At 36.2% G+C, this 24266-nt stretch overlaps 1 protein-coding gene across 2 annotated transcripts in view; it reads right to left on the reverse strand.

The window, feature by feature from the left end:
- Positions 1-2058: 2058 nt before the first annotated feature.
- NUP35 (nucleoporin 35) overlaps positions 2059-24266 on the reverse strand; it is a 36571-nt gene continuing 14363 nt past the window's right edge. Inside the window, exons 6-10 of one of the 2 annotated variants that reach the window (XM_030850257.3) lie at positions 8738-8879; positions 6013-6082; positions 5126-5254; positions 3897-4061; positions 2059-2933 (exon numbers count right to left, since the gene is read on the reverse strand). In XM_030850257.3, the coding sequence (XP_030706117.1) occupies positions 2856-2933; positions 3897-4061; positions 5126-5254; positions 6013-6082; positions 8738-8879 (584 nt within the window). In that variant the 3' untranslated portion in view covers positions 2059-2855. The remainder of the gene's footprint in view (positions 2934-3896; positions 4062-5125; positions 5255-6012; positions 6083-8737; positions 8880-24266) is intronic. The other variant, XM_030850248.3, reaches the window with a different exon arrangement.

The following is a 24266-nucleotide window of genomic DNA, read 5'->3' on the forward strand; positions in this document are numbered from 1 at the left end:
CTTTTTTTTGTTTTTTTTAGTTAGTTAGTTTTGGCTGCATTTGGTCTTTGTTGCTGCACGCGGGCTTTCTCTAGTTGTGGCGAGCGGGGGCTACTCTTGGTTGCAGTGCACGGGCTTCTCATTGCGGTGGCTTCTCTTGTTGCGGAGCACAGGCTCTAGGCACGTGGGCTTCAGTAGTTGTGGCATGTGGTCTCAGTAGTTGTGGCTCACAGGCTCTAGAGCACAGGCTCAGTAGTTGTGGCACATGGGCTTAGCTGCTCTGCGGCACGTGGGATCCTCCCAGACCAGGGCTCAAACCCGTGTCCCCTGCACTGGCAGGCAGATTCCTAACCACTGTGCCACCACAGGGAAGTCCCATGACTACAGTTTTATGTTACTTATTTTTGTGTGAAATCAGCTTTTCTGAACTTTAAAATGAGGCTTGTTTCAAGGTAACTTTTCCAGTTTCACAGATTCCACTGTTTTTGTATAGTACTGGAAAATGTGGCAGTTTATTTCCTCAGATTTTCCTGGCTTTTACTTTTGTTTTGTATTTTTGTTGGTTTTATTGTATTTTTTAAGTTGAGATACAACTGACATATAACATTGTATAAGTCTGAGGTATACAAAGTGTTAGTTTGATATATTTATGTATTTCCTGGCTCTTTTTAAATAAAGGATGTGATGGATACAAAGACAGGTAAGATACAATACTGGGTAAAAATAACGAACCCAAACATAGCAAACAAATATTTTTAGCCAGAAAGCAAACTTCATGCTCCACAGAGGTTTACGGAAATAAAATGCCCTCTCAAAAATAAAACCCACAGCCCTTTTACAAAAATGTGTATAACTCAAATACAAATCCAACAGTTTAATAGGAAAACTATCCAGATCTACCTTGAATAACTGAGTTCTGTATGTAAAGAAACAGGATAAAAAATATACTCCTATTTTAAGGTGGAAAAGACTTTAAAAGTTTCAGATGAAAAATACTCTATAAATGTAATGATAAATGGATTTTCATCCATGCCAGTACATTCCTTAGTTTCACTTCATCTCAGAGAACTAAACAAGTCTTCAATGGTAGTTTGCTGTGATTTAAAAAGGATATCAAAACCTTCTATACAATGTGTTACTTTATTCTTTATAGATATGTATTAAAGATAAAGAAAGATGCAGATTACCTAGATACATGTATTATGGTGAAATATCATGTCAATTAAAACCTCCTTTTCATACAAGTGCCAGCTTGATGAGGTTCTCACTGGCCAAGGAGGATAATTTGAATAAAAGAGTGATGACTGCAAGTGACTGAAACAGTGAATTTAAAAAAGAAAAAAAAAAAGCCATTAAGTGCATAGTGATACCAAAGGAAAAAAAATTTTAACTCAGGACAGCAGTGGAGGTCGCCAGGGCACCAAAAATAACTCTGAAAGCTGATAAAGGAAACGAATTAAATATTTATCCTGCTATCCTGGTATGAATGTATTCCATGATAACCAAATAGCCCTAATGGATGGATGCGACAAGTTTCTTCTATATGAAAGAATTCCAACTAATAAATGCAACAGGAATGACAGGTTTGGAAAGTCCTCATTTTGCAAATCTTAATGAAATAACTGATTCAGGCAAGTATCATTAATGCATGCTTTTAAATACATTATGTAAAAAGTTTATGGGGAACTTTCCAATGATGGTGTTTGGCTTTTGCCCACATGCCCAATGAACAACCTGAGGACCATTAAAAGTGGGAAAACCAGAACTAAATGCCTCATCGTTTGACATAAAGTACACCATACTACTATCAAGTATTCTTGCTCAAAAAAATGAGATTGCAGAATCTAATTAACCTTCTCTAGATATAACTTCTAGGATATGGGACAAATGACAGAACTAGTTAAACAAGAACGCTATTCTTGTTTAGATCAAATTCAGTCTGTGGTGCACTCTGTAGGCAACTCACATGGTTCCTTCAACAAATCATGGTGTACTGAACGGTGGGGAAAAGTAGGGGAACTCTAATTTAAACTTCAAGACACTCCAAAGACAAAACCAAATACACTGTGTAGACCTAGTCTCGACAGAGACTCACACAAACCAAACATAAAATTTAACAAATTTTGGAAACAATTGGGAAATTTTTAAAAGGACTGGATATTAGAAATTAAGAAAATAGTGATGGTTATATGGTTATTAAAGCTGGATTACAGGTGGATGGAGGTTCATTACATATTTTCTCTATTTCTGCGAAGACTTCAAACTTCTTGTACTAATTAATAAATCACCCTTTCAAAAACTGCTCAATACATATAATCGACAAGTTTATTATCAAGAAACTTCGGTAGGTTTTTTAAAAGGCTGTGTTGGTTTTACAAGACTGAAAGATGACAATTCATGACAGGACAAATATAAACAAGGATAATTAAAATATTAAATACCATCTAAATTAAAAAACCATAATTCAAATTAATTATAATCTTTGTGTCTTGTTAGAATCAGCTGTACAGTTACCCGTCATGAAATTCACCTCACCAACTCATGAAGACTACAAAGCCTCACTACAAACTCAATTACATAACTTACAATAATCAATGAGTGTTTTGCACTTAAGCATGCACTATCACAGAAAGCACAAAATCTTATATACAGGGATTTTTTGTTTCTTTAAAATGTATCTCAAGCATCGTTTAAAGTGCGAGCTACAAATATGCTGTATCCTTTAAGAAAAAGGCTTCTAAAGGAAGTATGAGACAGCTATTCGATAGTCAAGAGTGGTTATATAACTAACCGAAGGAAACCCAGCAGTACCCTGCTAAGTCTGTTTTATTGTGGCAACCTTCTCCTTTGTAGTTGAGTTCTTAGCTCTTACTGTATTACCAGCCAAACATGTATTCCATTGCTTTGGATACAAGACTTTCATCTTTTTTTGGCGTTTGTCTGTCAGAAATAACCTATTAAAAAAAACACACACAATTGTAAGATTATGGTTTCTTTAGTATCATAGTCAATTCTTCACTTAATGGCTAATTTAAAAGTGCCAAACACTAAAGTGGATTTGCAACAATAAATTATATATTTAAAAATTAAAATATAGGCTTGCTTGGAACATCCTTATGCTTTTAAAAATAACAAAATTGTATTCCTTTGGCAAGGCAAATTACATCTGCTCCTTAAATTAGTAAACTGAACAAACACCACAAAAGCTAAAAGAGATAAGGACTTTAAAATACTAGTTTAAAAAAAACTAAAGGGAAAAATTAAACCAGTTCTAGAATGATCCCCAAATTTCAAGGGAAGTCAAACTGCCCTACTAAAGTGTTTTATTTGCTATCTCAGGACCTGTGTCTGCAGCTAGGCAAGTTCAGAACTACTGGCTAATTAAGTAGGCAACAATAGCATGGTGAATGACAGTCATAATACTTCTAGCATTCTTCAATGAATATAATGAACTTTTCCTTTAAACTTTTTTGAAATAAGAAGTTTTGAAATGGGGACTGGTCAATATTTTCTTTTGATAACCAAAGCTACTTCCAATCTGAGGTTCTTCATTTGCAACACCATCAAATTTAGTTATCAATTTAACAGGGATTTAACATTCCCTCATGCCAGAGACGTCCACAAGAGAAACTTTTTACGTATGCAACATACCTTAGAAAAAACTAAACTAATTAACTCTCAAAATGTTTTTTAAAATGGCAAAGAATTTTTTTAAAAACTCAAGATAAATTTCCAACTGGCTAAAATTCTAATTTTTAAAATAGGAAATTTAAAAATGCAAAGTTTATAGGTTTCATCAAGCCAATCAACTTCAGTAGGAAATATTTAATGGCATACAAATCAATCCAATGAAAAAGTTAAACATGCTAAGTACTGCAGCCCTTAAAATATATTCTTTTATCCAATCTTTAAAATACCTGATAGTCACTAGTAGAAGCTTTGTATGCTGTAGCAAGAGGTCTCATGGTAGAAATTCTAGAAGTACTTCCAGGTTGGGTTGGTGTACCTAAGGTTTTGATTGGTGGTGTAAAGGCAACAGATGGAGATGATAAAGCACACCTGTCACTGTTTTCCATAACGCTCTAGAAAAATAAAGACAAAGAACTTCTCTGTTTATTAACATAATACATATCATCCACTATTATGTCCTACTTACAAAGAAAACTTCATTAAAAGTAGTGTACTTTATTTAATCTAATTAAACTTTCAAATAACTTTAGGGTTGAGAAAACAATATGTGCTTCTCAGCTAGCATATGAGATCTAATGCTCAACCAGAAATCTCACTTGAATGACCTCAAATATCCTCAAGAAAACTATAGACTCTCAAGAGTAAGAATCTCCTAACAAACACTACGGAAAATCAGTAAGAAAAAAAGAATTCTTAGGGAAACTGAGGGGTGTGGGGCATCAAAGTCCAGTGCTTTTTAGTATCCAGTAACCCCAAATTTTCCTCTAGCCTCTGCAAACACCTGCTACAGTACAACGTAATAATTACACAACTACTCAGTGATCCTAGATTATGATAACAGGAGCCATGTCTGCTTCGTGCACTAGTGTGTATACGTAAGTCCCAAGCACAGTGCCTGGTAGGTAGCAGAAGTTCACATATATTTACTTAAAGAATGATCATGATTTTACAAACCACAAAGTTTAAATTGTGCCCAGGATTATTTTATCAGTATACAAATATATAATAATATTTAAATATTTTAAAGTAGAAATGACTAATAAAAAGCTTCAGCTTTTAGAAGTTAACCCTCAGTTACCATTCTTATGAAATATTTCATTCTGAAATAGCACCACTCCTTTGAGGTAAAGAATTTGAAGTTGCTTTGCACAAAAAAGGGAATGGGTTATAAGTTAAAAGACCTAGAATGTAGGCTTCACCTTAACAACTCTGGGTAAGTTACCTAAGTCTCCTTGGCCTCTTTATTTGTAGAGTGAAGGGGTTGGCGTGTATTACCTCTAAAGTCTTGTGACTAAATATCTTTGACTTACCATAAAAGAGTGCTGTAACATCATCCATCACATTTTATAAAATAAGAGGCACAGTGAAGCAAAGTGCCATAACCACCAATGTTAGTACTTAGACTTGTGCACTACATATAAATTAAACTGCTTTCCTTACACCAGCAATAACTTACTTTATCTATACATGGTTTTACACCAATCATGATGGACTCTCCAAAAATTCTCCCATCTTTGCTTAAAGCTTTCCGGGCCTGCAGTTTAGATTGATAACGAATATGCATCCAATTTCCTGTGTTAGACATCTGCAAAAAATGAAGTTTTCTCTTAAATTAAAATACAAAGTATACAAAATTTAAACTTAATGAGTTCTATTAGAAAACAGAAGCATATGAAATAAATCTGCTTCCACTTTTTATTTGATGCCCTGTAAAAAGCTGTATACTAGGATTCAACAAAAATCCTATTAAACTATTTCAATACATTTCAATAGTTCTCAAATCTCTTATATAAAGAATATGTGACAAATATTCTCTGAAAGCAAAGTAATTCTCAAAAGATAATGTTTCTTATAAAAAGGTCTTATCAACACTTGCTATGAAATTTTTTAAAAACTGTATTCATCAATCTGATTTTGCATAGGAGTTAAGTCAATTTCTAGTAATAGAAAAAAGATTTGTTATTTATAACTGGCAAGCTAAAAAATCTCTAAGAACTCTAAGTTAGAAACATCTCCCTTTTCCTTTATCCCCAATAAAACAAGCTCAAATTGGAAAACTTGGCATGATCTTTTTTAAGAGACTGTGAACTATTTTTAAAAGGGGGAAACCTGAAACTCTCACTCTCTTGCTTATCTTCTCTCTTTATCCCTTTTTATCAAATACTATGCAACTACCAGCCTTCCAAACTCCAATAGATAGATAGATCCTATGAAAACTTTAAAAAAAAGAAAAATTTTCAAGTTTGGAAAAAAACAGACAACATTCAGCAGCAAAGTTTTCCCTCAATTCACAGGTTATCTTTCCTCAGCTTAAATCTTGAAATGAAAAGAATTAAGACTTACCACATGTTTTAAGATATTTCCATACTGTGCAAATTGTAATAATATATAGGAAGCAGATGCTTGAGGAAACCTGGGGTTGGGGGGGGACAAAAAGTTGTCTGAACAGTCAACTTCGATAATACAAATGCAAATTACCTTACAAGTGTTTCACAATAAACTCCCCCTAACTGTCTAGTACATTAATAAGAGACCCTGAACATCCTATTTTCCCCTATATTAGCTAAATCTATTCATTTGCCCATCACCCAAAAGCAAATTATGTTAAAATTAATTTTGACTCAGCCACTTTTCTCCAGCCCCAAATTCCACCTTCTACTCTCACTGTCATTATCATAATCCTTAGAAAAGTACCATGAAGTTACAGTTCTGTAAATAACTTATTTTACATGGGTGTGTGTGTGTGTGTGTGTGTGTGTGTGTGTGTGCACGTCCATGAGAGAGAGAGAGAGAGAAAGGGAAATGTTGCAATATACTACTATGGTTATTAAAGGGGAAAGAACTTTAAATTATATAGAATCATATCAATATATATTGAGCACTACCTGAAAATTCAGAAATGTATTCCTGAAACAAAAATACAGTCCGAACCAATATCAATGGTAAACAATCAATTAAAAGGACTGTTACCAAAATTTTAATAGCCATATCTCTGTATGGGAAAATTTTAAGTGATTTTTACTTTCTTCTTTATAAAGTTCTGTATGCTTTGAATATTACAATGAGATATAACTTTTATAGTCCAAATAATAAAGCTATTTTCAGCTTGAAAATCTGGAGTTTCCTTAACCAGTAACTTCAGTTATCTGGAGCTTGGATTAGAACCTAAAGGAAAAAATGTAAGTCACAAAAATAAATGAGAAACTCCACACGTTTAAATCTATGTGACTAAAATACTCACTGCATTCAGGACTGGAAATTTATTTTATGTTACGTAAATTTGGATATAAGATTTCTAATCCCAAAGAAAACAACAAATGAGTCAGGATGCCTGCAAGCAGAACTAAAAAAAAATTAAAACGAAAGGGAGAAATAATGGTTGCAAGTGATGCAGGCACTTGAGAAATAAAACATAATTCCAAGAGTCTAGGACCACTCTGAGTAGAAGCAGCAGAATATCCTGTCACAGAATCACCCTACAACAATAAATGGTATTTCATGATGACCCTGAATCAGCAGGAAAAGTTAAATTATCAAAGGAAGAAGATATATAATGTATTTTAGATGTACTTCCCTATAAATAATCAAAATAAAATATTTTATCCCTTAGAAGAAAATGTTTCTGTGCTTGCAATTAAACTTATATGCAGGGTTACTGAAACATAAAACCAACAGAAAATAAATAGCTGGGAAAGTGTACATCTTAAAAATGAAGGGCTAACAGAAGTACTTCAAGTAATTTATCTAATTACTGAGGAATCTTAAAAATGACACCATTACTACTGAACCTGAAAAACACTTGAGAGTGGACAGACACATTCAAAAACATACAGCCACTTACTTCACAAGAGAATACAAAAATTTAAACACATAAAAGGGAAGAAAAAAAAAGAAGCAGCAGCAGTCAGCCCAACTGCTATGGACATGTGGCTGAGCGTGCCCTTTCTGGAGAACAAGGGAAAGCAATGACCCTGCTTACTACCTAAACAGAATCAGTAACAAAGAATCTCTCTGAAAGGTTACACAAAAAACAGGTGGCAATTACTGCCTTACAAGGGAGAAAAACTATCTGGGAGAAAAAGTGGGAAGGAAAACTTTTCACCATATTCTTACACATTCTTCTGAATTTTAAATAAATTGAATATATAAAGTCCACTAATATTTATTTACTGGGCATTGTTCTTCCTTCAAGGAGCTCACATGTTTTTATATTTTTTTAAACCCCAAAACTAAATATAGTAAGGTCCAGTAACAGTATGACATCACACTTTCAGAAACCAACCTTATGTAGTACAGTATAAACAATCACAGCCTGAAAATAAAAGACCTGGGTTTTCGATGAAGCTTTACTAATAACTAGATGTAAGCCTCTCAGTAAATCACTTAATCTGTCTATATCTCAGGTTTTTCATATGTAAATGATGCAATATGATCTCTAAGACGCTTTAAAGTACTTTATTAGATCTAAAACTCCATTCAACTAGGACTGTCATGCACAGTTTCTATTAATATTCAATATTCTGTAGCTAGAAAGTATCAACCCTGTGAAATAGTATGCATATATATACAAATGAAATTCAATCTGTTAGTTCAAAACTGGTTAAGTCCAATATAAGCATAGACACAGTCACAACAAAGAGAGAAAGGAGTTTCCTAAGTCTAAAGGGACAACCAACCCTCTTCCAATATCCAGCAAATGTGCTCAAGAGAAGATAATCTGAGAAGAGGCACACAGATAAATGATGGAAAAACTATTAAAAATCAAACATTACTTAAACCTTACTTAAAACATTACTTAAAATACAAAAATCAAACATTACTTAAATACATGCTGAAATGTCAAGGTGGTATGTACTGATGTCTGCAACTTACTCTGAAATATACCAACAACAAAAAAGATGAATTAATAGTAGATAAAACAAATGTAGCCGTTAACAACTGCAGAATCTAGGTGGTCGGTACATATGGGTGTTTGCTGTGCCACTGTTTTAGTTTTTTTATGTTTGATAATACTCATTAGAAAATGTGAGAGCTTTTTTTTTTTAAGTAAATAATCTAGAAACCTTACCCGAACACAGTCACCCAAGTGTCATCAAAGTGATCTTCAGATGTCAAAGAATCTCCTTGAGTATAAAAAGGATCCAACTGGGCAGGAGATAATGTTGTCTTTCGTGGTTGACCAATGTTTGCTGGACTAAACACACTCTGCCCTATATTAGTATATTTAGTAAGTTAGTTACCAATATAAACATCTTGATTTAAAATATCAAAGCTTTAGTTTTAAATGGGAAAGTACATTAAAAGTTGGCAATTCCATAAATAATTCAAAATACACACTATAATCAAATGATAATTATATACTACCACACAATTTGAGAGGAAGTCATTAAAATTTGAGCATAATTTATCATTTTGCAAATGTTTTATTATTTATTATAAATTTGCTAAATGTTTTATTAATTTCCAGTTAAACTTACAGCAGAAGGATCTCCAGTCAACCTCAAGGACTTCATATTCCAAACCTACCACTTTCATTATGACACCTCTGCCTTAAAAAGATTCAGTAACTCCTCATTACACACAAAACAAAATCCAAATGTCTTGGTTGTTCTCCACAATATAGTTCCAACCTTATTTTTTCAATGTACCCCTAAACAGTATCTACCCTAGTTCCTAAGATGTGAACGCAGTTTTCTTTTATTGAGGTCATTTCTATCTGAAATGTCTGATTCTGTTCTTTCTTTTCTTATTCTTCAACAATAATTACCAATTAATGAGTACTTCACGTCCAACATGTCAAGCTAAACACTTTGTGTGTTCATTTTATCTCAGAGGCTCTGTCCTACTGAGACCACACATTTCTGAGAAGCAGAGACTATTTCATCTTTGGAGTAGTAATAATGATTCACATACAAGAAATATTTTTTCAGCACTTAAATGTACACCAAGCATTATTCTAGGTATTAAAAATACAGTAATGAACAAGTTAGACCAAAGGGGGGAAAAATCTCTAATAGAGCTTAAATTCTAGTGGAAGAAAGACAAGTAAATACCTAGTATGTTAGAAAACAGAAAATCTTACAGGAAAAAAATAATAACAAAGAGAAAGGTGAAAAGGAACATGTATATACATAAGGGTTAATATCCAAAATATATAAGAAACTCATACAATTCAATAGCAAAAAACAAACAAAAAATCAATCCAATTAAAAATTGGGCAGAGGAACTAAATACACATTTTCCAAAGACATACAAATGGCCAACAGGTACCAAAAAAAGGTGCTCAATATCACTAATCATCAGGAAAATGCAAATCAAAACCAAAATGAGATATAACCTCATCAACAGCTATCATCAAAAAAAAAGAAAGAGATAAGTGTTGGTGAGGATTTGGAGAAAAAGGAATCCTTGTGCACTGTTGGCAGGACAATAAAGTTGTTGCACACGCTATGGAAAATAGTATAGAGGTTCCTCAAAAACATTAAAAACAGAGCTACCATATGATCCAGCAATCCCACTTCTGAGCATATATCCAAAGAAAATGAAAACAGGATCTCAGACATCTGCACTCCCATATTCAATATAGCACTATTCACAAGAGCCAAGATATGGATACAATCTAAAGGTCCATTAATAGATGAATGGATAAGAAGATGTGGCACGTATATACAATGGAATGTTATTCAGCCATGAAAAAGAAGGAAGTCCTGCCATTTCCTACAGTATGGATGGATGTTGAGGGCATGATGTTCATGATGATAAGTGAAAGAAGTCAGACAGAGAAAGACAAATACTCTATCACCTCACTTATATGTGGAATGTAAAAATGGCAGAACTCACAGAAGGAGTAGACTTGTGGCTACCAGGGGCCGGAGGCTGGGGGATATGGGGAGTTGTTGGTCAAAGGGTACAAACGTCCAGTCATAAGATGAGTAAGTTCTGGGGATCTAAAGTACAGCATGGTGATTACCTCTAATAATACTGTATTATATACTTAAAAGCTGCTAAGAGAGTAGATCTAAAGGTTCTCACCACAAAAAAAGAAATGGTAATTAAGTGATGTGATGAAAAATGTCAGCTAAGACACTGGTTATTTTGTAATATCAAAATGACCACAGTGTGTATCAAATCAACACACTGTATACTTTAAACTTACACAATGTCACAATGTCAATTATATCTCATTAACTCTACTAAATGTTAGTTTCCCTTTACTATATCCATAAATTAACCTGTGACAGAAGACTTAACATGTTACTCCAAGAATCAAATGAAACTTTAGGTAGACAAGAACTCACAAAAGTTAACTGTTTTAACAATATATAACTTCAATACTATAAATGATGCACTTGGTACAATTATTCTTTTGCATCAACAGCACAAATATATTCAGTCAAACCTAAAATAAAAGACTTCCAGGAATGATGTCCATTCTCTTGCCTCCGAACAGCAGTAAACCGAAACTATACCCTCAACAGAATTAAAAGCCAAAGGCATCAATCAAGTAAAAACTACAATGCAACAATGTGATTCTAACTAAAGAGGAAAAATATGGTCATCTAAGGATTTCAAAATTCTTAATTCTTTATGCCATACAACTTGAATCCCTTTACTTCATCTGGAGTCAAATTTAGAGACCAGAATTAATCTAATTTAACCCATTAATGTAGCCTTTCCTTAAGGGAAAATAAAAATACATTTCAGATCACCTCAGATCTACTAGGCTTATTAAAGAATCTATTTGATTCAGAACACTATCCTAGACCCTACTAGAAAATAAAGATGCTCAAAACTGCTGTTGAGTAACCAGGCAAAAAAGAATTTAGCAATGAGAAACAAATATTCAAATATTTTTACAATAGTAATCAAGCAAAAGAAAGTATGTAACAGTTATTAACTCTAGAGAAAACAAAAAGATGTACAAGAAGGACATGGAATCCTAGTACATTACATGGCTCAGTCTTACAGATTTATCTAATTTTAAAATTGAGTTCATGCTTAAAAGAGACAATACGAAGTAAATAACTGAAAAGAATGTCAAACTGCATACATGCTATAATACATCTAGCAATTTTTCTTTTTCCTAGCAATTCTTCTTTTCCTCATCACCACGGATGCATTTAATAGGTACAAAACATTTCTAAAATGAGGCTGATTTAAAATGAACCACCCCACTTTGACAAGTGTCTGCTAATCAACCAACTTATCAACTACCCCTTTAGGAAATAAAGAGAAGCAAGCAAAAGATAAGCTTAAATAAGTTTAGTTCTTACTACAAAGACATGCCTTTAACACAAAAAAGATGGTAAAAGGCATTCTAGTATAAAACCTAAAGCCAATTCAAAATTTTTATGTCCTGCATTACCATTAAGAAGGTACAATTTAGTTCTGCTACATTATGTAATAACCTTCAAGCAAGAAATTAAATGGAAATCTCAAAATGAGACTACCATTATGACTTTTAAAAATAAAACAAATCAAAATTAAGTCTCAAACGAATAAGCAATCTAATTTTTGCCCTGTCAACTACTCTGAAAAACATAATTACTTATACATAAACTAAAACTATTTACATAACTTTAGCATAATTGCCCCCCACCTTGTTAACGTTTCATTGCTCCACTGATTTTACTTCCTTTCAATCAGACTTCTGGTACTCACATGCAATGCTTTATAAGATGAAAATAAAGTGTGCCTAGCAAACCACATCAAATTTAACTGTAATGTGTCTCCCTTTGTAAATCACTACTCTGTCTTAAGATCAGAATGAAGTGGAGGGCAAAATAACTTATTACCCTTTATGAAAATGTCTTCAATTGAAGACCACATTCAATTATTTCAAAATAGACAACTAACCTAAATGAAAATAAAAGAGATTAAAAGAGTAGGAATTTTAAACAGACACATGGCATATGAAACTTGGGAGAAAAAGAGGTTCCTGGCAGTGCTGTTACCTTCTAACCATGAAACAACGTAGCACAATGTATAATAAAGAATTTGGCCTCAGCCCAGAGAGATGTCTGGCCTTTGTCAGGTTCCTGGGAGACAACCTCTAAACCCTAGAAATTTCCCCAGCGACAGGAGTGTTTTTGTTACCCGTGGCAGGCCCCTCAACCTCAAGAGCACCTGATGGTTTATGATAACAAGGTGACTCCTGGTGAGGGTAGGTCACGCCATAAAGACCAACCATGAAGACCATCCATGTTATAAAAAAGGTCACCTCTGGGCAGAAGGAATGGAGACTGAGTTTAGCCACTTGATCAGTGATTCAATCAGTCATTTGTACGTAATGAAACACCAATGAAAACTCAGGACATGGAGGCTCCAGTAAGCTCCCTACTAGCCAATACTCTGTGTAGTGCCATATATCAATACCAGGAGGGTAACATGTCACGGAAGTTCTTGTTTTCAGCCTATGCATCTCTTTCTTTAGGTGGTTCTAATTTGTCTGCTTTCTCTATAATAAAACTGTAACCGTAAGTATAGCACTTTCAGTGGGTCCTGAGTCTTTCCAGTGAATTATCCAACCTTAGAGTGGGCCTGGGAAAGCTTGAATTTGCAGCCAGCAGGTCTGAAGAGAGAGCAATCTTGTAGGTACTGTTTCCTTAGACTCTTCAGTTTGACAAAGTCTTTGTACCCAGAATAATATTGAACAATGAATACAAGAATAACCAAAACAATATGGCGACCTGAACACTTGTATTCATCTCTAATCCCTGTCAGACACCTAATGACAGTCAATCTAGAAAGTCCCAGGTTTTGGAGAACACAGAAACTGTGAAAAGTGTGAAAGAGGCTCCTCGTTGAAATTAAGGAAAACTAGTTTAAGAGTGTATAATACGGGATGAAATGGCAAGCCCTTCCTCATCTTACCCAGCCACTCCACCACCAAGAGACCAAGGTTTTAGTCCCTGAGGAAAAGGAATCTCAGTGGCTCAGGACTCAGTGGGTCCAGTCACAGTGGAGAAAATCTATGTAAAAGAATAAGTAAAAATCTGCATATTGAAAAGAAGACTTCTAGGGTATGGAAAAAAGGGAACCCTCCTACACTGTTGGTGGGAATGTAAACTGGTACAGCCACTATGGAGAAAAGTATGAAGGTTCCTTAAAAAACTAAAATTAGAGTTACCATATGACCCAGCAATTCCACCCTTAGGCATATATCCAGAGAAAAACAGAATTCAAAAGGATGCATGCACCCAATGTTCCTTGCACCACTATTTACAATAGCCAAGACATGGAAGCAACCTAAATGCCCATTGACAGAGGAATGGATAAAAAAGATGTGGTACATATATACAATGGAATATTACGCAACCATAAAAAGGAATGAAATAGTGCCATTTACAGAGACGTGGATGGACCCAGAGATTGTCATACAGAGTGAAATCAGAAAGAGAAAAACAAATATTGTATAATATCACTTACACTTACATTTACAATCTAGAAAAGTGGTATAGATGAACTTATTTGCAAAGCAGAAATAGAGTCACAGATATAGAGAACAAACTTATGGTTACCAAGGGGAGAATGGTATGAATTGGAAGATTGGGATTGACATATACACACTACTATGTATAAAACAGATAACTAATGAGAACCTACTGTATAGCACAGGGAACTCTACTCAATGCTCTGTGGTGACCTAAATGGGAATGAAATCTAAAAAAGAGTGGATATATGTATATGTATAAGTGATTCACTTTGCTGCACAGCAGAAACTAACACAATATTGTAAAGCAACTATACTTCAATAAAGATCAAAAATTTTTTTAATTAAAAAAAAAGAAAAGAAGACTTCTCCCTTTCTATATTCAGAACACCAGCTTAGACATTAAGACTGAATATTACAGAATTATTCTTTGGGAAACTTAAGAGAAAGATCTATATATGCTAAAATCAGAGATTTTTCCAAACAAAAATCTACCTAACTGTCCAATCCTCCTATAGTGAAGCCCAAAAAGAGACAAAACAGCCTCTCTCCACCAATGTCCCCCTTCCTACCATTGTTAATACACATACACACATGGATTCCAAGTAGCTTTTTAGTGCCTCATTTCACCAAGAAAGGCAGAAGAGGTGAAAAAAACAAAAAGAGAGGAAAAAAAAAAAAAGAACTAGAAGGAAACAGACAATATGAGCAGGAATAAAGGACCAACATGTACCTCACTGATAAGTTATTTTACCCATGAAACAAGAAAAGGATACTACATTTTAAGTACATTAAGAGAACAACAAAAAAAAAAGGTTACTCGAAATTAAAATAAAATAAAAAATTATTAGATGTGTTGGAAATTGAGATTGTGGACATCTTTCAGAAAGTAGAATACAAATATAAAACACACTCTCGCAGAGAAAAAGTAGAAATTTAGAAATCTTTGCAGTGCTCACAAACAGAAGAAATTCCAGAAAGAGGGAACAGACAAAACAGAGGGAAAGCTATTATCAAATACAGGCAAGTTTCCCAGAACTCAGGGTAAGTGTCTTGATTTAAAGGATCCACAAATTCCCCAGAAAAATAAATGGAAGCCCCAGACCAAGGCACATTTGTGAAACTGAAAACACTAACCCTACAGAGATCTTAAATTTTTTGAAACCAATCCCCATACAACAACTCAGGAATCATCACTACAAATGACTTCTGCAGAACACTAGAAGCTAGAAGGCAAAGAAATAATGCCTCCAAAATTCCAACCTAGAATTCTATACTTGGTTAAATTAGCAATCCATTTTAAGGGAGATAAAAAGCATTTCAAACTTAAGGTCTTCAATTTAATTTCCCATGCAAGCTTTCTTAGAAAGCTACTCATATATTTCTTCACCAAAATTAGGAAATAAACTAAGAAGAAAACATGTTAACTAGGAAAAATAGCTCAACTCTAGAAACTTGCTAAGGCAAGTCCTAAGATGATAGCTGTACATCATGCTGATATAGGAAACAGCCAAAAAAGAAGCTGAGAATGAGAAGTTCTCAGTTTAAAACAAAACAAAGGTGTGTTTGAAACTATGAGCATTTTTAAAAAGATATATATGTATCATAGCAGCAGAATATTTGCTTAAAATATGAGCAAATGGCACACAGAAAAATTAGACAAATGGAAAAAAGAAACAATTATTAACTAACAAAAAATTAACATTTTACAGAAAGAATAAATTATAGTAATACTACTTGGTGCAAAACTAAACAGTGCTTACATAATCATAATAATACACTGACAAAGGAATAAAGTTTGATATATTTTAATTATATTCAGATAAGGTAATTAAAGATAATTATATCTTATCTCCCCTACATTAAGATAAATATAGCAATACTAAAAATGAAAATAAAGGGCTTCCCTGGTGGCACAGTGGTTGAGAGTCCACCTGCTGATGCAGGGGACACGGGTTCGTGCCCTGGTCCGGGAAGGCATGCCGCGGAGCGGCTGGGCCCGTGAGCCATGGCTGCTGAGCCTGTGCGTCCGGAGCCTGTGCTCCGCAACGGAAGAGGCCACAACAATGAGAGGCCCACGTACTGCAAGAAAAAAAAAAAAAGAAAAGAAAGAATTAGCAATAGGACTTCCCTGGTGGCTCAGTGGTTAAGAATCCGCCTGCCAATGCAAGGGACACAGGTTTGAGCCCTGGTCTGGGAAGATCCCACATGCCGCAGAGCCACTAAGCCCATGTGCCACAACTACTGAGCCTGCACTCTAGAGCCTGTGAGCCACAACTACTGAGCCCACATGCCACAACTACTGTAGTTCACGTGCCTAGAGCCTGTGCTCTGCAACAAGAGAAGCCACCGCAATGAGAAGACTTCGCACCACAATGAAGAGTTGCCCCCGATCACCACAACTAGAGAAAGCCCACGTGCAGCAACAAAGACCCAACGCAGCCAAAAATAAATAATTTTTTTAAAAAAACACCAAAAAAAAAAAGAATTAGCAATATAATCATATACAGCTAAGTAATGGCCCTCCAAGGTGACTACATCCTAATCCCTGGAACCTATGAATGTTACCTTATATAGCAAAAGAGATTTTGCATTTATTAAGGATCTTGAGATGGGAAGATTAACCAGGATTATTCAGGTGGACCCCCAAGATATCCACTACTGTCCTTACAAGAGAGGTGATATGATGATGGGAAAGAGACTGGAGTGATACAATATACTTTGAAGATGAAAGAAGGGGCCACAAACCAAAGAATATAGGTAGCCACTAGGAACTGGGAAAAAACCAAACAAAAAACAGCAGGGAAATGGATTCTCTCTAGGGCCTCCAGAAAACCAGTCTTACCAACACCTGACTTTAGCCCAGTGAAATTGATTTTGGACTTCTGACTTCTAGAACTATAAGAGAATAAATCCGAGTTGTTTTTAGCCACTAAATTCATGGCAATATGTCACAGTGCTAACAGAAAGCTAATACAGCCTCTCATTTAGTTAAGTGGAGGTAAATTCCAAAAGGAAGAGCTCTAAGATCTGGACTGGCTAGTTGTGAGGAATAAAGCTAAAGACTGCTGCATTTCATTATAAGTATTTAAGTACTATTTGACTTTTTTAAACAATCTGCATTTATTCTTTTGACTAAAATATAAAATACTATCCCACCAAAATTAGAGACCAATAAATGGCACTATGGCTAGTCTGGCATGAAACTAAATAAATTTTGGTGACTAATTTTAAAAACTTTACCTGGTAGGCAGAAAATGGGCCCCCAAAGATGTCCATGTCCTAATACCCAGAAGCTGTGAATATGTTATATTACATGGTAAAGAAGAATTAAGGATGCTATGGAATTAAGATTGCTAATCATCTCATCTTAAACAAGAAGATTATGCTGGATTAACAGAGTGAACCCAACACAATCACAAGGATCCATAAATGGGGAGGGAAAAGAATGATGTGAAATAAAGACTCAACTAGCCATCGCAGGCATTGAAGATGGTAGGGAGCCAGGAGCCAAGAAATATGGGCAGCTTCTAGAAGCTGGAAAACAGGAAAAAACCCCAAGATTCTCCCCTAGAGCCTCCAGAAAAGAGTGAAGCCCTACTAATACCTTGATTTTAGCCCACTGAAACCCATTCCAGACTTCTGGCTTCCAGAATTTTAAGATAATAAATTTGAGTTGTTTTAAGCCACTATAATCTGTCATAATTTGTTTCAGCAGCAATACGAAACCAATATAATCTAGATTAAGGCTAGTGGTGACTCAATATTATCAAAGAAAAACTACGCAATGCCAAGATGGACACAAATATTCCAATCATCATTTGGTTTTGGGATGTCATTGCCTCAAAACACAATATACATACATGAGCTTCCTCTGTCTGTTGTGACAAACTACCAGAAACTGGGTGGCTTAAAACAATAGAAATTTATTCTCCCACAGTTCTGGAGGCCGGAAGTACAAGAATAAGTTTTCAGCAGAGTCAAACGCCTGTTGAAGGCACTAAGAAATACTTCATTACTGGCCCCTGTAGCTTCTGGTGACACTGGTAAGTTTTAGTGTTCCTTGGCTTATGGCTACACCACCAAAGTTTGCCTCACTTCATGTGACCTTCTCCTCTGTGTCTTTCCTGTTTGTGTCAAATTTCCCTGTGCCTCTAAGAACACTTGTGATTGGATTTAGGGCCCTTCCAGGTAATTACCAGGATTATCTTCCCCTCTTTTCCTGTCTCCTTAACTCACTAAACTGTCCTTGAGAGCTACCCCTCTCAAGATCCTTAACTTAATCATGTTTTGGCCACATAAGCAATATTCAAGGTTCCAGGAGTTAGAATGTGAACATATCATTTTGGGGGCCACCATTCAACTCACAACTTATATCCATCAATCTGTTCAGTCAACCAACATTTACTGAGGTCCCTTTATATCCAGCTCTGTCACAGGTAAACAATGAAGATATACAGAAGGAATCTCTGCCCTTTAGCTCATAACCCAGTAATGGAGAAAGATAAGAACCTAGCAGAGAGAGCTTTATAGGAGCACATACAAGGAACAGCTAACCCAGATAAGAAAAAGAAGTGTCAGGGAAAGTTTCCTCACAGATAAATTAGTCCTTTATCCGCCTTCTGGGAACGCTAACAGAATTCTGAGTTCCTGGCATCAACAAAAGCAGCCAAAAACTGCTATAATCTAAATATCACACTTACCCCATTAATAATATGCTAACACAAATAAGGATTCTAGTTCAGTACATATAAGTGGTATACCACCTGAGAAGAGAGCTGATAGATAAATGAAAGAACTTCTCAAGAAAAAAAAAATTTTAATTAAAAATAAGATGAAAGGTGGACCTTCAAGATGGCAGAGGAGTAAGACGTGGAGATCACCTTCCTCCCCACAAATACATCAGAAATACACCTACATGTGGAACAACAACTACAGAACACCTACTGAACACTGGCAGAAGACCTTAGACCTCCCAAAAGGCAAGAAACTCCCCACGTACCTGGGTAGGGCAAAAGAAAAAAGAAAAAACAGAGACAAAAGAATAGGGATGGGACCTGCAGCTTGGGGAGGGAGCTGTAAAGGAGGAAAAGTTTCCACACACTAGGAAGCTCCTTCACTGGTGGAGACTGCGGGGGAGGGGAGCTTCAGAGCCACGGAGGAGAACGCAGCAACAGGGGTGCCAGAGGGCAAAGTGGAGAGGTTCTCACACAGAAGATCGGTGTGGACCTGCCCGAGAGGCTTGTCTGCTCACCAGCCAGGGTGGGTGGGGGCTAGGAGCTGAGCCTCGGGCTTGGGAGGTCAGATCCCAGGGAGAGGACTGCAGTTGACTGCATGAACACAGCCTGAAGGGGGCCAGTGAGCCACAGCTAGCCAGGAGGAAGTCAGGGAAAAAGTCTGGAATTGCCTAAGAGGCAAAAGACCATTGTTATGGAGTGTGCAAGGAGACGGATTCAGAGCACCGCCTAAAGGAGCTCCAGAAACTGCATGAGCCGCAGCTATCAGAGCAGACACCAGAGACGGGAATGAAATGCTAACGCTGCTCCTGCAGCCACCAAGAAACCTGTGTGCAAGCACAGGTCACTACCCACACCCGCTCCGGAGCCTGTGCAGCCCACCACTACCAGGGTCCCATGATCCAGGGACAACTTCCCTGGGAGAACACAGCGTGCCTCAGGCTGTGGCAATGTCACGGCCTCTGTCACTAACTACCTTACCCATACACCCCCCCCACCCCGGCCTGAATGAGCAAGAGCCCCCTAATCAGCCCCTGCTTTAACCCTGTCCTGTCTGAGCAGGAACAGAAGCCTGAGGGCAACCTACACGCAGCACTGGGGCGAAAATCAAAGCTGAAGCCCAGGAGCTGTGCATACAAGAAGAGAAAGGGAAATTTCTCCCAGCAGCCTCAGGAGCAGCAGATTAAATCCCCACAATCAACTTGAGGTACCCTGCGTCTGGGGAATACCTGAAGAGGCAACGAATCAACCCAAAATTGAGGTGGTGGACTTTGGGAGCAGCTGTACCCTTGGGGTTTGCTGCCTGCGACTGACTTGTTCCTAATTTTTATGTTTATCTTAGTATAGTTTTTACTTCTTGTTACCATTCGTAGATTTGTTTATTGCTTTGGTTGCTCTCTTCTTTTTTTTAATTACTTTTTTATTTTAATACTTTTTAAAAATGTTTTTACTTTTATTACTTTATTTATTTATGCATTTATTTTCTTTCTCTTTTTCTCCCTTTTCTTCTGAGCCATGTGGCTGACAGGGCCTTGGTGCTCCAGCCTGGTGTCAGGCCTGAGCCTCTGAGGTAGGAGAGCCAAGTTCAGGATACTGGACCACCAGAGACCTCTGGGCCCCAGTAATATCAATCAGTAAGAGCTCTCCCAGAGATCTCTGTCTCAACACTAAGACCCAGCTCCACCCAATGGCCAGCAAGCTCCAGTGCTGGACACCGCATGCCAAACAACTAGCAAGACAGGAACACAACCCCCCACCCATTAGCAGAGAGGCTGCCTAAAATCATAATAAGGTCACAGACATCCCGAAACACACCACCGGACGCAGTCCTGTCCACCAGAAAGACAATATACAGCCCCACCCACCAGAACACAGGCACCAGTCCCCTCCACCAGGAAGCCTACACAAGCCACTGAACCAACCTTACCCACTGGCGGCAGACACCTGAAACGACAGGAACTATGAACGTACAGCCTGCAAAAAGGAGACCACAGCACAGTAAGTTAAGCAAAATGGGAAGACAGAGAAATGGTCAGCAGATGAAGGAGCAAGGTAAAAATCCACCAGACCAAACAAATAAACAGGCAATTGGCAGTCTACCTAGAAAAGAATTCAGAGTAATGATAGAAAAGATGATCCAAAATCTTGGAAACAGAATGGAGAAATTACAAGAAACATTTTAACAAGGACCTAGAAGAAATAAAGAGCAAACAAACAATGATGAACAACACAATAAATGAAATTTAAAATTCTCTAGAAGGAAGCAATAGCAGAATAACTGAGGCAGAAGAACAGATAAGTGACCTGGAAGATAAAATAGTGGAAATAACTACAGCAGAGCAGAATAAAGAAAAAAGAATGAAAAGAATCGAGGACAGTCTCAGAGACCTCTGGGACAACATTAAACGCACCAACATTTGAATTATAGGGGTCCCAGAAGAAGAGAAAAAGAAAGGGACTGAGAAAATATTTGAAGAGATTATATTTGAAAACTTCCCTAACATGGGAAAGGAAATAGTCAATCAACTCCAGGAAGTGCAGAGAGTTCCCTACAGGATAAATCCAAGGAAAAACATGCCAAGACACATATTAATCAAACTATCAAAAATTAAATACAAAGAAAAAATACTAAAAGCAGCAAGGGAAAAGCAACAAATAACATACAAGGGAATCCCCATAAGGTTAACAGCTGATCTTTCAGCAGAAACTCTGCAAGCCAGAAGGGAGTGGCAGGACACATTTAAAGTGATGAAAGGGAAAAAACTACAACCAAGATTACTCTACCCAGCAAGGATCTCATTCAGATTCGATGGAGAAATTAAAACATTTACAGACAAGCAAAAGCTAAGAGAATTCAGCACCACCACACCAGCTTTACAAAAAATGTTAAAGAAACTTCTCTAGGCAGGAACACAAGAGAAGGAAAAGACCTACAATAACAAACCCAAAACAATTAAAAAAATGGGAATAGGAACATACATATCGATAATTACCTTAAATGAAAATGGATTAAATGCTCCAACCAAAAGACACAGACTGGCTGAATGGATACAAAAACAAGACCCATATATACGCTGTCTACAAGAGACCCACTTCAGACCTAGGGGCACAGAAAGACTAAAAGTGAAGGAATGGAAAAAGATATTCCATGCAAATGGAGATCAAAACGAAGCTGGCGTAGCAATTCTCATATTAGACAAAATAGACTTTAAAATAAAGACCACTACAAGAGACAAAGAAGGGCACTACATAATGACCAAGGATCAATCCAAGACGAAGATATTATAACTGTAAATATTTATGCACCCAACATAGGAGCACCACAATACATAAGGCAAATGCCAACAGCCATAAAAGGGGAAATCAACAGTAACACTATCATAGTAGGGGACTTTAAACACCCCACTTTCACCAATGGACAGATCATCCAAAATGAAAATAAATAAGGAAACACAAGCTTTAAATGACACATTAAACAAGATGGACTTAATTGATATTTATAGGACATTCCATCCAAAAACAATAGAATACACTTTCTTCTCAAGTGCTCATGGAACATTCTCCAGGATAGATCATATCTTGGGTCACAAATCAAGCCTAAGTAAATTCAAGAAAACTGAAATCGTATCAAGCATCTTTTCCGACCACAATGCTACGAGACTAGATATCAATTACAGGAAAAAAACTGTAAAAGATACAAACTCATGAAGACTAAACAATACACTACTAAATAACCAAGAGATCACTGAAGAAATCGAAGAGGAAATCAAAACATACCTAGAAACAAATGACAATGAAAACATGATGACCCAAAACCTATGGGATGCAGCAAAAGCAGTTCTACAAGGGAAGTTTACAGCAATACAATCCTACCTCAAGAAACAAACATCTCAAATAAACAACCTAACCTTACACTTACAGCAATCAGAGAAAGAAGAACAAAAAAACCCCAAAGTCAGCAGGAGGAAAGAAATCATAAAGATCAGATCAGAAATAAATGAAAAAGAAATGAAGGAAACAACAGCAAAGATCAATAAAACTAAAAGCTGGTTCTTTGAGAAGATACACTAAATTGCTAAACTATTAGCCAGACTCATCAAGAAAAAAAAAAAAAGAAGACTCAAATAGATTCAACAGAATTAGAAATGAAAAAGTAGAAGTAACAACTGAAACTGCAGAAATGCAAAGGATCTTGAGAGATTACAAGCAACTATATGCCAATAAAATGGACAACCTGGAAGAAATGGACAAATTCTTAGAAAAGCACAACCTTCCGAGACTGAACCTGGAAGAAATAGAAAATATAAACAGACCAATCACAAGCACTGAAATAGAAAGTGATTAAAAATCTTCCAACAAACAAAAGCCCAGGACCAGATGGCTTCACAGGCAAATTCTATCACGCATTTAGAGAAGAGCTAACACTTATCCTTCTGAAACTCTTAAAAAATATAGCAGAAGGAGGAACACTACCAAACGCATTCTATGAGGCCACCATCACCCTGATACCAAAACCACCACAGGGTAATATCACTGATGAACACAGATGCAAAAATCCTCAACAAAATACTAGCAAACAGAATCCAACAGCACTTTAAAAAGATCATACACCTTGATCAAGTAGAGTTTATCCTAGGAATGCAAGCATTCTTCAATATATATAAATCAATGTGATATACCATATTAACAAACTGAAAGATAAAAACCATATGATAATCTCAATAGATGCAGAAAAAGCTTTTGACAAAATTCAACACCCATTTATGATAAAAAACTCTCCAGAAACTAGGCACATAGAGTACTTACCTCAACATAATAAAGGCCATATATGATAGACCCACAGCCAGCATGGTTCTCAATGGTGAAAAACTGAAACCATTTCCTCTAAAATCAGGAACAAGACAAGGATGTCCACTCTCACCACTATTATTCAACATAGTTTTGGAAGTTTTAGCCACAGCAATCAGAGAAGAAAAAGACATAAAAGGAGTCCAAATCAGAAAAGAAGTAAAGCTGTCACTGTTTGCACATGACATGATACTATACATAGAGAATCCTAAAGATGCTACCAGAAAACTACTAGAGTGAATCAATGAATTTGGTAAAGTTGCAGGATACAAAATCAATGCACAGAAATCTCTTACATTCCTATACACTAATGATGAAAAATCTGAAAGAGAAATTAAGGAAACACTCCCATTTACCATTGCAAGAAAAAGAGTAAAATACCTAGGAATAACCCTACCTAAGGAGACAAAAGACCTGTATGCAGAAATCTATAAGACACTGATGAAAGAAATTAGAGATGATACAAACAGACGGAGATATATACCATGTTCTTGGATTAGAAGAATCAACATTGTGAAAATGACTATACTACCCAAAGCAATCTACAGATTCAAGGCAATCCCTATCAAATTACCAATGGC

This window comes from Globicephala melas, chromosome 7 (assembly GCF_963455315.2).
Source record: "Globicephala melas chromosome 7, mGloMel1.2, whole genome shotgun sequence".
In the NCBI taxonomy this organism is placed as follows: Eukaryota; Metazoa; Chordata; class Mammalia; order Artiodactyla; family Delphinidae; genus Globicephala; species Globicephala melas.